Source organism: Patagioenas fasciata, chromosome 4, assembly GCF_037038585.1.
Source record: "Patagioenas fasciata isolate bPatFas1 chromosome 4, bPatFas1.hap1, whole genome shotgun sequence".
Classification (NCBI taxonomy): Eukaryota; Metazoa; Chordata; class Aves; order Columbiformes; family Columbidae; genus Patagioenas; species Patagioenas fasciata.
The window spans coordinates 32,655,451-32,672,307 of record NC_092523.1 but is presented as its reverse complement, the minus strand read 5'-3'; the positions used below and the strand labels follow the sequence as shown (position 1 = coordinate 32,672,307).

Here is a 16,857-nt window from a genome sequence, read left to right as displayed (position 1 = left end):
GCCCAAAGTAACCAGATCCAAGATTGATCTCCAGCCACCAAAGGACTCAACACCTGAAGCAGGTCTGGGGAGCCCTTCGAGTCTAGTGCTCTGGCTGCAGCAGATCCTCACACAGACCCCTAGGGACTCCAACCATCAAACAGGCTGAAGAACAGTATGGATGTGGCTCAGTGCTCCATTAAGAAGTTAATTGTATGAACTACACCCCATCTACTGTACATGCCAGAAATTCTGCCTGGATTATTGCCTAGGACTCCTCTCCAGCCAACTGCTACTCTGGGATGCACTCAAACATCTTAAGCAGTCTCACAGACTTCACCTTTTAAGATCTAAACCAGATCATGCCTTGTCACACCATGGTTTCATGAAGCTGTGATAGGAAAAGGACTATTTTTATCTTCAGCAAATTAGATTTGGGATTTTCAGGAACAGGAGAGACCCCTTCAGCAAAATAAAGCTTAATTGGGAAACAGTATTTTGCGCTGCACCTAGACTGTAAGAAAAGCACTGATGTACGCTGAAGGTAATTTGTGGGGAAAACAACCTGAAAGCAGGTGACGCAGACTGAAATGTTCTCTCTCCTTTTCTCTCAGGATCAGAATATGGGAAGATCAGCAGTTTTAACTCCCACTTACTTACGTGCTGTGACAGGACACAAAGCAACAGATGCTGCCAACTCAAAGCACTCAACAATCATCAGTCAGGCTAAAACATTCACAACAATGTGAAAGCAGTATTTAAAAAAAAAACAATAGATAGTCTTCTTCTGTTCTGCCCTTCAAATTTTTGAACTCTGGCAATCAAGTGTTATGTCTCTTCATAATCATGAGGGACAGGAATTCTGGACTGCATTGTACTTTTCCAGTGGAAGTTAAAGAATCTGACATCATTCAATCGTTCAGGTTACTGCAGCTTTAGAAAAAAGTCAAGCTGCATTAGGGCGGTGAATGCTGCCATCTCTGGCTGCCGTATTTCCAAACAGTTTTCATATACTGTGCTAGGGGTTAGAAACTTTGTTTCCTAATGTCAAGAAGGAGGGGGTGATTGTAAACTCAGAATCTGTTTTGTTCTGCTTTTAGAAAGTATAATACAAAAAGTTGGACAAACCCGACTTACCAGATATATGATGGGCAAAAAATAAAAACAAAAGTACAATGAGATACCAGAGATAATCCTGATTAGGGTGAAGATATCAGGAAGCTCTACATTTGTCTTTCATCTCTTTAACTGCTTCAAAATCTAATAAATGTTTACATCATTTGAAGGTTCTATGGACAAAAAAACAAGTAGGACAACCTGAGTCAGGACCTCACAAAAGAGCAGCAGTTAAGTGTATTTATTCATCAAAAAAAAGACCACACAAAAAACCACAAGTGGGACCACTGTCCATTTACATTTTATGCGTTTAGAAGGAGGTGAGTGGACAGGGATAATGAACAGCTCAGAATTCCCTCCAGAGCATAAGGCTTTTTCTATCTTTGCCTAGATTATACCTACTCTTTATGCAGTAGTCTACAGGTCTCCCTTTCACATTCACAATTGCTAAGCCCATACAAAAGCATTTTTTTACAAGACATTCACTGCCAGTGCATTAGTAAAAATTGCCTTTTTGTGGAAGAGCATCTGCATTCAGGACAAATTACACAGAATCAGGAGCTATGGAGGATAAGAGGGGAAAATTACTTACAAAAGCTCTTCAAATTCAAACAGGCAATGAAAACAATCATAGCGAGTAAATGCTCCGGTCCTCTTAGAAAAAAAAAAATACAGAAAGAAATTATATCGCAGTCCTGGGGGAGAGGAAACATAATTTACAAGGGAAAAGGTGCACAGTTTTATGGCCAGGGGGACAGCAGCACTGAAAAAGAACACCCTGCCACGGATTCATTCTCCTTTTACGTTCTGCCAATTCATATCTCCATTGAAAATATAAAGGACACCCATGCAGTCTCAGAGGACATGGAGTAAGAAAAATATATAGCCCAAGAGAAAGTCACATACTTTTGCAGGGGGGTGAGGGGGCTCACCCTCAGTAAGCCACTTCTCAGAAAGAATGCTGTGAAAGTGAGGACACCCTTCCTAGACCATGTGAAACCACCTGTTTATTTCTTATTAAGTCACAGAATAATTTTTTTTTTTAAAAAAAAGGTAGACTTTTTTTAAACACTCCATTTTTAAAAAGGCACTAGTGAGAAGCTGTATTTAAATTAAACCTGATTAGAGGCTAACAAGGCACAATGACGACAGTGCTATGTATACATGAAACAGCAAATCTTTCCCAACGGATCTTGTGGCTTTCCTAATGAGATAAACAAACTCAACCACATACAACAAGGGAAACGACACTCGCTGGAGACAAGAAAAAAGGGTGTTCCAGAGAGGGAAAAGTCTGCATATGACACATAGCACAAAGTAGGTCACTTGCCACAAAAATCCTGTTGTGTTTAATTTATAGTTGAGTCCACATTTGCCCTACAGTACCAGTGAATAAGGGAAGGGAGTTTCAACTACATTTGCATCAAACATGCTAGCTATTTGTCAGGAAACATCAAAAAACATCAATTACACTCAACTTACAGAATCAAATTTCCATCCCATAAAATCTGAAATTACAGTATATAGCAATAAGTTGCTCCTTAAGCACTGGAAATAATGCAGTTTGATTTTTCACTCATTAGTGTCCCATGATTTACTAGGAGTTTTTTTACAGACTCCTTCCTGCTTGAAGGTTCCCTCCCATCTCTAGTAAGATGGAGAGCTCATACTGCAACTCTTTCCTCCATCGGGAAAGTTATACATCTTTTTCCTACTTACCTAAAAACAGTTTCAGAACTCAACAGAGTTCAATTATTGTTGTGGCCTGCACCTATCTGTTAAATTGGAAAAAAACTGGTCACTTAAAAAAATATTGGTAAAGAAACATAGACTAATAGGTAGAGAGACAAACGTGTTCATACACACACAAAAATTTTCCTTAGCACATCAGGATAAAAATCAGAGTGATCAGCGGAAAAGAATAACAGAATTTGAAGAAGTACCCATGCTAATGCATTTGGGCTGATAAGCAGAAACCAGAAGGCCTGAGCCCAAGTAAACACCACAGAGTTGGCATCTGCATGAGACCACTGTACATTCATGGTTGCCTCTTCATTACACTCAGTGTTCAGCAGAACAGGATTTTGGTGACTGCTCTGTCTCCCATTGCCAAACTGCAGAGCAGGTTCTCAATGTCTGGAGAAGCAGATACTGAGAAAGTGACCAGCTACAAAAACGTAGCTACAGTAACTTTTAAGAGCAACAGCACAGGAAAGTGAGGGAGAGATCGGGCAAGGCAGAAGCAGCTGAGAAGCCACAACCAACAAAGTGTCTCTGAACTATGTATGCTGAGAGTGGGAAGGTTGGAGCTGGGCCTCCATCGTGCCCCTGACAGGCTGAGAAACTCTGTTTTCCAAACAGGCTTTAACTACTACACCATAAGCTGAGAACTAGAAATACCATTTTGAGAATATCTACTTACCTGTGCTAAAAATCTAATACTAACACTTTAAGTTTTAAAAAAGATAATTTTAGGTCACATTTCCAATTTAGAAGTTATTTTAAAAGCATTTTCAGCATGCAGCGTTAAAAATGCCAAGAATCAAATCAGCTTTTTATTTACATCTGTCACATCACTGTGGTATGCACCATCATGTCCTGGGGATGCTCCAACACTCTCACACAACTGCTGCTGAACATTATGAGAAAAAGCCACAACATTCCATTGTATGTTCTTTGACAAAAAATAAAATGTAGTTGCTCTGGTTCTAACTCACATCAGAGTTCACTCCTTCTGTAAATGAGTAAACAAAACTATATCAGTTTTGGCTGTTAAATCAGCCAGCAGCTTAGATATTTCACAAGGGCCCCACACTTGTAAATGAAAGAAAAAAAGAAAGCATATAAACTATCTGTCACCTCTGCTATCAAGAGAACTAATTCAAGCTTCTCTGGTTTGGGGAGGTATTTTTATACCTCCTAACATAAATAAACAAGACAGAAGAAAGCTCCAAAGCACCCAAGTTTTTGCCCAGGCTCTTACAACTGCAGGCTACACACACGGATGCTCAGCCCTCCACTTTCGTCAATGCTGAATGTCTATAGCAAACATTGTTTGTAATGATCCCCTCCAAATGTGCATGATGAAAGTGCACATTTTGCAAATGACACCTCAGCCAATCTGCCCCATCTGCATGAGAGACAGCAAATGATTTCACTCTTCAGGCATTCAAAATAAAATGCACATGCGGCAAATTCCAAGCTGGCTGGAAAATCCAGTCATTAAAAAAGTGATTTGTTTTCTACATGTGCAAACACAAAGGCTCCATTTATTTCCATTGCCATTAAGAAAATGAACTGTTATATTTTTTAAACAATCATAGCCAGCACATTTTGGAAATGTTTTAATTTCAAAAATACTAACTAGCAAATTAGAGTTTAAATAGCTTTTCTAAAGTGGTACCATTTTAGATACAGTTTTCTGATTGATGGCATCGCTTTCTCCTGCAGGAAAAGGTTTTACTGTCTTTTGTATATACTGTAGTGATGTCTGTTTCTTGCTGGAGTCACTAAATTAAAGAAGAAATCTAAACTATGTGAATTTTAAATAAAATTATGTTCATTAATAAGAAGATACATTTCACATTCTGGGAGCCTGAAATAAACACACATTTCTTTTAAAATTAGAAATGTATGGTGTCTATCTTTCTGTATTTCCCTATTTCTCTTCATGATTGGTAAAACAGAACAGCAAGTAACAAAAATAGTAAACACAATTGATGTAGCCCCATCCTAAGAAAGTTTGTAAACATGCTTAACTTTATACAGAACAAGTTGCATAATTGAATTAATTGGGAATATTCGCAATGCAAAAATGCAAGCATGTGTGCAGTTCTTTTTAGGATCAGGATATTTAAGGGTGATCTGTACAGAAAACAGAGCTATTCATTTTTTTCAAATTTCTTAATCTGCATCTATTTTTGTGGCTATAGCAACATCTGGTGGACAAACAGCAAAACATAAAGCCTGTGTGCTTCCATCATGTGATACAAATATATGTATTTTAAAACACAAACTATTTGATTGCTTTTGTTTTTTTAAACTTACCAAGTAAAAGCAACAATTTAACTTAGATAATTCTTAATAACTTTAAACGTGTTACACTTCTTATAAAACACTTTATATTCTTAACCAAAAGTGGTCAAGGCATCTTTGTTTCATAACATACTAAAACACCACCTTTTCCTCTCCCATCTTACCTCTCAGGCAAGTGCCTGTGTACTCTGAAGTACTGGCCATGGTGTATCAAGATATACTGGTCCACTTGGTCAAGAGTACACAAATACCCACAAATGCTAAGGTTGCATGATTAAGCAATCAAAAAATAAATTCTCAATCACAAATGACATTGTAAAGTTAGATACAATAAAGACTTCCTGCATATTCACTCTCCACAGAATCAAAGCCTAAAAAGAACCCAAAATAAAACCCCAAAATAACCAAAACACTGAAGGACAACTCAGCATGCAAGGGTGAAGGTGAGTGATCAACCTGCTGACAGGCACAGTTTTTGCTTCACTCATTTCCTCCGTATTTTCTTCTAACTCCTATATAATTGCTCTCATTTTTCATGTTTCCTTTACTAAATTTTCTGCCTTGTAGGCATATCTTTAGAACCTGGGGGAAAAAAAAAAAAAATATTTCGTGATAAAATGAAAGTAAAATATAATTATAACTGTATTTACTAAAATTGCTTGATGCTGAGGTTAGCTTCAATTAATTTCAGATATGTTGTGAGAATGTAGCACGAAACATGAATATAATTGACCAAAATGTTTTAACAAGGAAAAAGCCATTGCATCTACCACTAAAAATGAGGACGCAAACTAAGGAACAACCATTGCATTATCGGTTGTCAAATTCTAAGACAGTATTGAAAGGTTTCTAGAAGTCAGGCAATAATCTCTAGAAATGTGAGAACAGAAAACAGAATGTACTTGGGGGACTGCTAGGAGTCTGGCTAGGTATCTCGATCTTGTGTTTTGAAATCTTCATCTTCTCTGGTCCTTCACATACAGTAAGATGTGTGGGACACTTGCAACCTGACTAGATCAAGACTTTACAAAATAACACTTCCCTGATTGCAGCTCCATGCAGAGATCAGAAGTGGTCAGCAAGCTGGCTGTCACTGCCTGCAGCTTTCTGTAATGCCTATTTTTTCAGCTTTTACTGGAAGAAATAATTGCAAGACGCAAGTTCCTGGGACTGGCAAGTCAATAAATCAATAAAGTCATGTGCTGCCTACTACAGCAACACACTGCTTCAGGTTATCCACTTCCCAAACACTGATCAAGGACACAACTGTCTTTCACTGAAAAACTACAACAGAAGAAGACACTAGCAGGGAAGTAGCATGTGCCAGAGACATAAAAAAAGTGTTCTGAATTTAAAGACACCAGCAGCTTGATTCAAGTATTGCTTTTGCTGACAAGCCCATGCCTCCTCCCAACTGCCTTCTCCCTAAAGCTCCAAAATCGAGGACTTGCCAAAATGTCCTGAAAGTCCATTGCTGTTGCTTTCATTCCACATGGCAGCTGTAACTTCTCCATTTTCACAGATAAAATTATGGGGTTTGTCATATTAGGCACATAAATAGAAAAGCATTCTGGTGAGAAGTGCCAAGGTCCTGGATCCAATCACAGTGTCTGCGGAAGACATCTGCAGTCATCCACAAACTCCAGGGTCAGCCACTGGGACATTACACATGCAGAGTTTCATCACCTGGCCACAATTTCAGTAATTTTAAAGGCTTTGACATAACCATATACCACGCATATGGCTCTTGTCACAGATGCACTCCCCACCTCCTGCCCCGAAAGCAACAGACCAATGTGCTCATGCACACGCCCCTTGGTTGACAGACAGGGCCGCTGACCAATGAAACACCTTGGTTGAGAGACGTTTCTGGACCACTACCATAGTCTGACCACTGCTCAGATTCCACTTCAGGTATAAAAGGAGCCCACCAGAGGCACCATTTGAGTTGGTCTTCCTCAGGACAGTGGGTCTGGTGGTTTATCCTGCATAGAGCGGGACACTAGCTAGGGAAATGTCTTTGGGGAGTAAAGTCACCTTGCCTAATTGGTAAGGCAATCATCTAGGTACTTTTGAGAGTGCTTACTTTCGATGAGTGGGAAGATGCACATTTTGAATCATCATTGTAGAGTTTTGGGATCCCTTAAATCTGAATCGGCTGTGTAGTAGCTGAACTCCTAACCAGCAACCAAGTCTATGTTGTATAATGTTGCAGTGCTGAATAATTTTTCTGCTAGCCCCGTTTCTAGTTGGTTTTCCACTGAACACTTCTACTCAGGATAAAGTCCGTTTGGAGCTTATCACCTGTCTAAACTGACTTTTGAGGTGTCTTTGCAACACTCAGTTTCCTAGTTGGAGAAGATACCTTTGGGGTGCTGAGAACTGGGAAGCATAGGTGGGTAATGAAATCAGAACCAAAAAGGAAGCAAACCAATGCAAGCACCTCTGTATTGTATACGTGTTAAGATTCATTCAGTTTCATTTAACCAGCTAAAATAATCAGCAGACAGGCTTTGGGGCACAAAGCCTCTCACGTTAGTGTGAAGTAGAAACAACACACTAAACATAAATTACTGCTCAAATTGGGAGTGTAATCACACGTACTAGCAAGGCCATTTACCTAAGAAGAAATAGTGATACCTCTTGAGAAGGTGGTAAGTTAACTGTGTGAGAGACAGCTGGTTATGCCCGCGGGGGAAAGCCTGAGGTAGACTTTACTCTGTGGAATAACAACTGGCTAAAAGGATGGGGAAAAAAAGTCATAAACCTCACTTTGGCCCTAGTTTGGCACGTTTCATTGACTTGAGAGCTTCAGTTCTCCAGCTTGTCCTCACAGACTTCACTTGAAGCTTTTGCTCCTGCATCAGCAAGGCCTGCCGCCCTTGGCATAGGGCACAGGGCTCTGCTGTGAGTCCATTCGATGTGCCTGTAGCTGCACAGGAACACCTGTTGCAACCACACACCAGAGGCGAAGCTGTAAGCGCTTCATTCCGTGCCGCTAGGGGCCTGCAGTCCTGCAAAGCGCTACAGCAACCGGTAGAGCCGAGCCAAGGGGAAGGTGCTGGGGGGCACGCTCTGAAACGTAATTTTAAATTTTTCTTGGTTTATTGTTCCCCTAAAATTCTGTGTGCAGGGAACACGGAGCGGACGCTGCGGCGCTGCCGTCTGCCCCCTAGGGGGCGCGCGCTCAGGAAGTAAGGGAACGAGGGCGGCCGAAGGTTGTCGCTCCGGGGCTTCCGTCCGTTCGCGGTGCGCAGTTGGGCGTGTCCTCCCGCGCTCGCCGTAGCCCGACATGGCGGAGTACTCCTGCGTGAAATCCACCAAGCTCGTCCTCAAAGGGGCGAAACAGAAGAGGTGAGGTGTGGAGTGGCTTTTCTGCTCTGCCACTGCGGCAGCCGCCGCGCTGACAGACCCCGGCCGGGCCCCCCTGCGCTGCTTTGGCGTCGCGCCGGAGGCTGCAGTGGGATGAGACCGGGCCGTCCCGTCCCGGGTGTGGGAATGGCCGGGGGTTCCGGGTTTTCAGCCCCTCACTCCCTCCTGGTGTCACCGACCCACTGCTGTGGGGCTGGGGAGCGGGACCGGGCGGCAGAGCTCGCCGTGGAACGGCCGGGTCGAAGACACCTTCTTATTTCCTTTGTGTCTCCCTTTGCAGCAAGAAAAAGCACAAGGAGAAGAAAAGGAAAAGGGAAGAGGATGCGGCCGAGCAACTTGACATTGTTGGTGAGCTCCAGGAGTCACGTGGTAGTGCGGGAATTGTAGGGGAGGGCAAAAGCTGAGGAGATTGGTGTAGCTGTGTAAACTAAGTATAGTCTCTGTAGAGATATATAACTGTTCCTCACAACATGTTATTTGTATGTTGGGATCTTCCTAGACTTCAGGTGGAAATTCTGACACCAACAGAATGGATTTTCAACTTATGTTTTTAGCTAAAGTATGTTCTTATATAATCTCAAACCACTTATTAGCTTGGATCTTTTTTTCTTCTTCTCCCCCTTCTCCCCCCCCGCCCTGTGCGGTGTTTGCTTCAGGAGGAGAGACTTTCTCTAGCACTGTAGCGCTGTTACTTAATGAGTGCATTTCTATGTATATTACTTATATCTGTTACTATGACTTTAAAAATTAGCGATTGATCACCTATGCTTCCTGTGCTTACTCTGCCACTAGTTACTTTCTGACGGCCTTCTTTAGTTCACTCAAACCTTTGGTCCTTTCAAAAGGAAAAGAGTTTTGGTTAGTTTGTTTATTTGTTTTTTGTTTCACATACTTGCTTGACTGCTGTGATGTGTTCATATTACAAATTTGCTGCTGTTATTTGAAGCTGAAGGCACAAATATTACCAGTAACAAAATGTAACTTTACTTTTTCTTTTTTCGTAAAATAAAAAGATCAAAGTATGCATACTCATGAGTGGTAACTTGACAGACTATTGCCCTTTGGCTTTGTCATGTCCTTGATTGATCACAGCTCACTTCTCAAACAAAACCAGCTAAAAACTAACCATAAAGTTATGAGAGATACAGACGTATACTGTAGCACAGCACACAAATTACAGGATGAATGTCCTTTTTCTATTATGTGTGTATAGGTGTAAGCTAAAGCAGTGCAAGGGCAACTCATCCTTGGTCCTGTGTTACAACAAATTATGATACAGGAGAAAATCGGTTGTTGTGTCTTATCCTAGAAGAATGTTACGGATGTTCCACATTTTTTATTTAGCCAGATTTCAAAAACTGGGAGAAATTTGGAAAATTCATACACCAGTCTATGAACCCTGACCGTATAGGACAAGACAATTAGCTCCATGTGTTGTATAAAGATAGGGTGAAGATTATTTCTGCTGAAGGCAGATTGTTGTGTCAAATTTACCATGTCAAAAAAAGACATAAAATTCCAATTAATTAAAAATAGTTATGATCTTAATCGGTAGAAAATATCTCTGACGCGGTACACCAAAAGAAAATTCTACTGTTAGAAAATTATAAAGGTAATAATTCTAATTTGTGCGCCTGGGTAGGGCTGCCTTTAACTTGGGTAGAATTATGTGGAGCTCAAACATTCAAACACAGATTAGCTAATCTCTTTGTGTTGGAAAATGTAATAATTGGATATGACCCCAAAGCTGCAGGGAGCTGGTCCAGAGGGAAAAAAAAATACCTTCCTTGTGAGGTGCATTTTTGCTGGATCAACTGAATGGATCAACTTCCTCTATGGACTAACATAAAAAAAGGATGAAGCACAAGAGCCTGTGACTGGGGATGGCAGGGAAGGTGCAACAGCAGGACTTCATTTCAGCACCAACATCTTTAAATTTGCTCTGTAGTATAATGCACAAAGATCTTGAGATGCCAATAGCAATTGTATCTTTAGAATTTCAAATCTCAGAGAAGATACAGAAATATCTCTTGACCACTGCAATCAGATGTTGTAATTACTCTTAACTGTCATGGTTTTGTATTTTAGGAAACTGGTGGGCTGTCAGTAATTTTGGTGAAATTACAGGAACTATAGCTATAGAAATGGATAAAGGAGCTTACATCCATGCCCTCGACAATGGCTTGTTTACACTTGGAGCACCACATAAAGGTTTGTTTTGGGAAACTTGGAATGAAGCATGTTTAGTAATGAAAGGCATAAAAGAATAAAAGTAGCATCACTTAAAGGCAGGCAGTTTTATAGCTAGAAGCAGTTTATTACAAATAATGCAGTAATCCTAGTTGTACCATGCAGATGATTTAAACCTAATGACTACCAATCAGTTTCACTTACTTAGTTTCTTGCTGTTTCATGTGTACAATAAATTGAACTGCATTGAGGATGATCACCTGTTAAAGGCCATACCACTTTCTGGATAAGAAGCAGTATAGCTTTTATTAAATACTATAGAGTCTTTATGGTGTCAGTTGAAGAGGGAAACTCGAGGCAGATGATTTTCAAGCCTTATTGCAGCATCCTCATCTTAATATACTTGTTTTGTTGCTGCACAAGTGGGCTGCTAATGTGGCAGCTTGTCCTTTGAATTTGAGGGCCATCCATCAGACAAGGACTATTCCAGAAGCCTGACAGTGTGTTTCACCTCCAGGGAGAGATCAAAGCAACAATGGCAATATTATCTCACTTTGGTTTTGAGGGGTGGAGAGGCTAGTAGCTTTTAGGATACCGAGTTAGTATTATGATTCAGCTATGGTAACATTTTGTTATGGAAAAAATAGCATTACAAGGAGATAGGTTTTCAAAGCCACCCGGAGAATTACAAAATATTCTTGGCTGTAAATTTCTTGACACAAGGATTGTCTTTATTCACGTTCATAGATTTAGAGTGCTTTGAACAAGACAGAAAATAATGAGCACCTACATTGCTTTTTGAAAAGTGAATATTCAAAAAAAGAATTTTTAAAGAAATTAAGTATTGCAGCTTTCCGTAGTACTTAGCAATGGTTTGTTTTTTTTTTTTTTTCTGTAACTGCAATATCAACAGATTAAAATATATTTAGTACCTGATACCTAACTAATGGAAAATTCATTCCACAGATGATGAAGGCCCTAGTCCCCCTGAACAGTTTACAGCAGTAAAATTGTCTGATACAAGGTAATTACTGTAACAAAATGTTACAAGTTTTGATACTTGTTAAGTTTGTTTCTCCTGTGAATACATGTTTGAATATTCTCTTGAAATACATTACCTGCTAAGAATGTATCTGTGATGTGTTGGATATTGTGAGTTGCTTGAATGAAAAATATTCTTTATTGTTTTCCTGCATTTTCTCTTTGAGGATTGCTCTGAAGTCTGGTTATGGCAAATACCTTGGTATAAATTCAGATGGACTTGTTATTGGACGTTCAGATGCAATAGGATCAAGAGAGCAATGGGAACCTGTCTTCCAAGATGTAAGCTGCTTGAAATAATTCATTTTATGTTTCTAACATTTGACTGTATTTTGATTTCATCTATATTGATATTCTTTGTGTAGTAAAAGCCTTTTGCAGTCTGTTCCGTATTGTTACTTTTAGTCTTCTGTTTTCCCAGCTGCAATGCATTTACTACAATCGGAAGTTCTTAAAATACCTCAAGTTACTGCATTTTGGCAGCTATAAGCATCTTAAGAATACAGGAGCCAGCAAGTCATCTGGCTAGCTATTGAAGTGTTCATGTAGAAAAGAATAAAACACATTTATGGAGTTTTGTGGTGTATTGTAAAGGATAAATGTTATGAATCAAGGACTACATACAAACTCTTTATTCTAACAATATGTGATATTGTTTCTGCAGAAGAAAATGGCATTACTGGCAGCAAATAGCCGTTTTATTAGGTGTAATGAAGAGGGAGACATAGAAGCCAAAAGCAAAACTGCAGGGGAAGAAGAAATGATAAAGGTAATCTATGACTTCTATAATTAATACAGAGTTGGCATGGATATTCAAAAGACCAGGTGTCTGTGTGCTACAATTTACTGTTAATACAGTTAAATTTTTTTTCTATAAGCTGTCAAGTGATTTGGCCACAAGAAATGCAGCTCTGGAACTCATTTGTCTAAACTGTCATGCTTCCAGTAGCGATACAAAGCTATTCTACCACTATGGAAGGGCAAGATGTTGGGGAAGGACCATTTCTATGATATTCCAGATAGTTCTGAACAACTTGGTACAAGAGAGATTAATTACAACTGCGGCAGGGACAGAGAAGTGTTTATCACAGTGATGCAGAAGAGATCTTTTAAGTGAGAGATCTTGACTTTATCTGGATATGGAAAGTATATCTGTCCTTCCAAATAGAGATACTTGTCTACTAGTCAAAGCAATAATATTTTTAAGACAGTCTCTGAAAAAGGCATTTTACCCTTTCTAAAGTGAAGAACTGTAATGGTGCTGCTTTGAGATGAAGGAGATTGTTTTACAGTAGTATCAAGGATTGCACTTAGTATTTCCCATACTTCGCGCAGTTGTTGCTTTTATTGTAGTTTTCTCCAGCTGCGAATTAAACAATTTGAAAGCTGTGAACTTAAAGTCACCGTGACTCTCATTGTGTTGTGAAGGGTATATTATTGTCTTCAAGCTGTACCTTCTGGTTTTAAAAATACAGGCATTTTCTGGTTTGTTTTGTTTTTCTCTCAATTACTAGATTCGTACTTGTGCTGAAAGAGAAGCTAAGGAGAAAGATGATGTTCCACAAGAAGACAAAGGAAATGTTAAACAGTGTGAAATCAATTATGTGTATGTAGTTTAGAGCTGTTACCAGGCTCAAGTACCTTTTTTCCTTTCTCTTTGGGGCTGCCTTTGGTGGAAGGGCCAAAATCCCAGCCTTTCACTCGCTTTCACCTCAGCAGGACAGGGGAACAAAATAGATGAGAAAGCTCAGGGGTTGGGATAAGGACAGGGAGATTATGTACCAGTTACTGTCACAAGCAAAACAGACAACTTGTGGAAAATCAGTTAAATTTCTTGCCCTTTAAAGCACATTTAGGGAGTGAGAAACAAAGACAAAAGTCTTGCCATCTTCACCCAAAACACTCCCTGATTTGTCATCCTAGCAGTTAAAGAAGGGGCTCTTTAGAACTTGTAACCATGTCATGCCAATCATTTAGGGCTCATTCTCACCTAGACTACCAAAAAAAAACCTGAATAGTTTTCACCTACAGAACTTAGTTACAATATTGGATACTGTGTTGGTTTGCTGGATTTTATTAGGCCAGTTGCCTCCTGCATAACAGAAGATTCGTATCACAACTGTTGTTATATTCAAACACAAAACTTGAAAGAAATTACACTTTTTACATTTTCCCCCCCTTACAGAAAGAAATTCCAAAGCTTTCAAGACAAAAAGCTTAAAATAAGCAAAGAAGATACAAAAGCCCTCAGAAAAGCCAGGAAAGAAGGCACTTTTCATGAAATGCTGCTTGACAGGTACTTCAGAATACAAGTAATAATGTACCAATTGAAAAACTACAGGGAGGTGGAATTACAGTAAACTTGGGGTACAAAAAAAAGCCAGATTTCAGGGTTGTGGGGTGTTGAGCATTTCCTCCCTGGCCAGTGCTCTGCCTGAGTTCTGGGGTTGGCTTTTTGTTGTTGTTCTAAATTTTTTACTTCTCTGCAGGTTTTGATTTACTCAGAAATCTTTTGAAAAATCTCTTCAGTAGGTTGTTAAATTTGTTTAGTACGAAGGAGCTGAGAGAGAAATCTTTTTAATAACAAAAACTAAGCTAATTTTTAACACTTCCAGTATTTGTGGCACCACAGTATTCTGGAGATGGGAATGCTGCATTTTAAAGAGAAATAGCATTTCTTAAGAACAGTCTTCATGTTATCTAGTGAGCTGAGACTATAGAAGCTGTCTTGAACTTTTAAAACATTTTGTATTAGTATACAGTATAAATATTTGCATTAATTCAGTGGGTGAAAATGCAGAAGACTATCTTATAATTGCAAGTGATGTGATAACATTCTTAGGCCATCAGTATCAGTTTCAAATCATGCTGAGTCTGAACTGCATTCCTCAGAATGGACAACACACAATTCATGATGAATTGAAGGGAAAGACAAGGTTAACTGGTGTTAGGCTTTTATGTGTGCTTTGAAGTAAAGTTTAAGAAAAATTGCTTTCAATGCTTCCTTGATGCTTTGAGGCAGATAGAACACACAGATTTAATCATATTTGGTCTTAATCTAAATCTTGTTTTGTTATTCTTTCCATACAGGAGAGCAAAAGTGAAGGCTGATAGGTACTGCAAGTGACAACCAGTGGGTCCATTTTCTTCTGCATCTTTGACAGGGTCAAATTGAAAACAAGAGTAAAATGTTTTATAATTTATTTTTCATTGAAGGTGTTTTGCTGATGTTTTTATTACCTTATTTTTAAAGGATTGCCTGAGAGCTATAATTAAGCATCAAACTAATGTTGTCTTTCAGTAATGAATACTATTAAGTTTACTCTAAAACTACATGCTGTTGAAATAGGGAAATTATTATTTAACGGAGAAGAAATTGACCCTCTGAATGTTCCAGGGTTGATGAAAGGAATCTGAACTTAGACAGGGCAGAAGACATTAAGAGCAGAAGAGAAAGACAGTGAAGTTCAAAAGTAAAATGTCATTAACACATTGAACCATCAAGAAATACATAATTATATTGAACAAGAAGTAGTAACTGAAAATGCACCTCTTAGAACACATTCTGCCAAATCCTGAGTAGGACATCTGTGGAGTCATCAGGTGAGGACTGGCCCAAAAGGTGCAGGGTCTGTAAAACAGTGTTCAGAACAGCCCCACTGTTCAAGTTGGTAAATGGCGTAATCCATGTGCCAGAAAAAGTGTTGACGAGTCACAAGAACCGTGTTACAAATGAAAATGCTGATGCTTCATAAGAGAGCTCTTCTGTGTTAGCAGGCTGCTTATTTTACAAGAGGGGAAAAACTGATTTTGCAAACTTGGTGGTTTCTCTATGGCATGGACTTCAATTAAAACAGCAGGGACTCTTTTTAAGGTCCTTTTTAAGGTCATAGTATAATACACATTCCAAAGATCTCATACCAAATAGTTATCCCCATCTGTTCTGATTACCAAGAAGCATTTCAGTAACAGCCTCTCCATAGGAACTACCTCAGAACAATTGCTTACTCTCTTCACAGCTTCTCTAATCTGTGTCACAAAGGTTACTTGTAACATTGTTGAGGATTTTTATGGCAATCATTTGAATTGTCTCCGTGGAGCTTCTCTTACCTGTCAGTTTGAACTGCACACATAGTTCAAAACTGTAATCTTTTGCAAGATAATGATGTGTCTAGAAAGAACACAAGAATGGACCAATGAAGTCTAGTCAGTAATGGCAACTGAAATCAGTCTGATTTCATAGGCTGTTGGTCTTGAGGAGGAAGCACAAAGAATTTAAGTACATCATAATTATTTAAATCCTCTAGTGGCTTTTCAGTGTGAAAAGTAATTATAGCTGGTTAGGGATGGCTAGCTTAGTAATAAAAGCTTTCGTTTTTCAAAGAATTAAAAAAAAAAATAAGAATACAGCCCATACAGATCTTATGGAACCAAAAGAATTAAAACTCCACAGGCTGGCCACGTTCATGATGTAACATAGGGATTCTTAGAAATGTTTGCTTCTAGAAAAGCAAAAATCCGAACCTTCCCCTCATGGCATTTTTAAGCTTTTCCTTACCCAGCTCTATCCAGCTGAGTAGAGAGATTTTTGCCACTGGGCTTTTTTCCCTAAGGCAGCAGCACTCCCTCTTTTATATATGTTAAACCTACTATTCATTTAAGACCTATTCTACAAGAATAGGCATACTCACTAGTTCTTGCAGGAATAGCTGGTTTGGAATTAGTTCCTTTTCTTCCAATTTTAGCTTTTTCTGCAGAGGGAGATATTAAATAAGAAATCAAAATGCCCCCTCTGGGGAGTGGTTTGTGCAGCAATACTGGGATAGTGGCCAGATCTGTGGAGACGTTTCCTGTCATTCCAGTTGCTGCTTAATGCTGATAAAAGTTCTGTCAGAATGTGGAGGAATTAAATAAAAGCAAGGTCTATGCTGAATGAAAAAAAAATTACTAAATTGAAATTATCAAATGAGAATTTTTCCTTCCATTTTTTAGAGGTACAAATGGCCTCTCTGGAAGCAGAAGTCTGCTGTGCTGGTGGAAAGCATGCTGAAATGAGTCCTCAGAATCCGAAGAAGAGCCACAGAAAGGAGCTTTCCATTTCCTATTTATCGATGTAAATGGGAG

At 39.2% G+C, this 16,857-nt stretch overlaps 1 protein-coding gene across 1 annotated transcript; it reads left to right on the top strand.

Annotated features, from left to right (window-relative positions):
* Positions 1-8,336: 8,336 nt before the first annotated feature.
* On the top strand, positions 8,337-14,943 carry FRG1 (FSHD region gene 1). Its single transcript, XM_065837734.2, has 9 exons — positions 8,337-8,484; positions 8,783-8,850; positions 10,591-10,713; positions 11,659-11,716; positions 11,901-12,015; positions 12,398-12,502; positions 13,248-13,339; positions 13,919-14,029; positions 14,824-14,943. The coding sequence occupies exons 1-9, from the start codon at positions 8,423-8,425 to the stop codon at positions 14,858-14,860; spliced, it is 771 nt and encodes a 256-aa protein (XP_065693806.1). The 5' UTR covers positions 8,337-8,422; the 3' UTR covers positions 14,861-14,943.
* Positions 14,944-16,857: the final 1,914 nt, after the last annotated feature.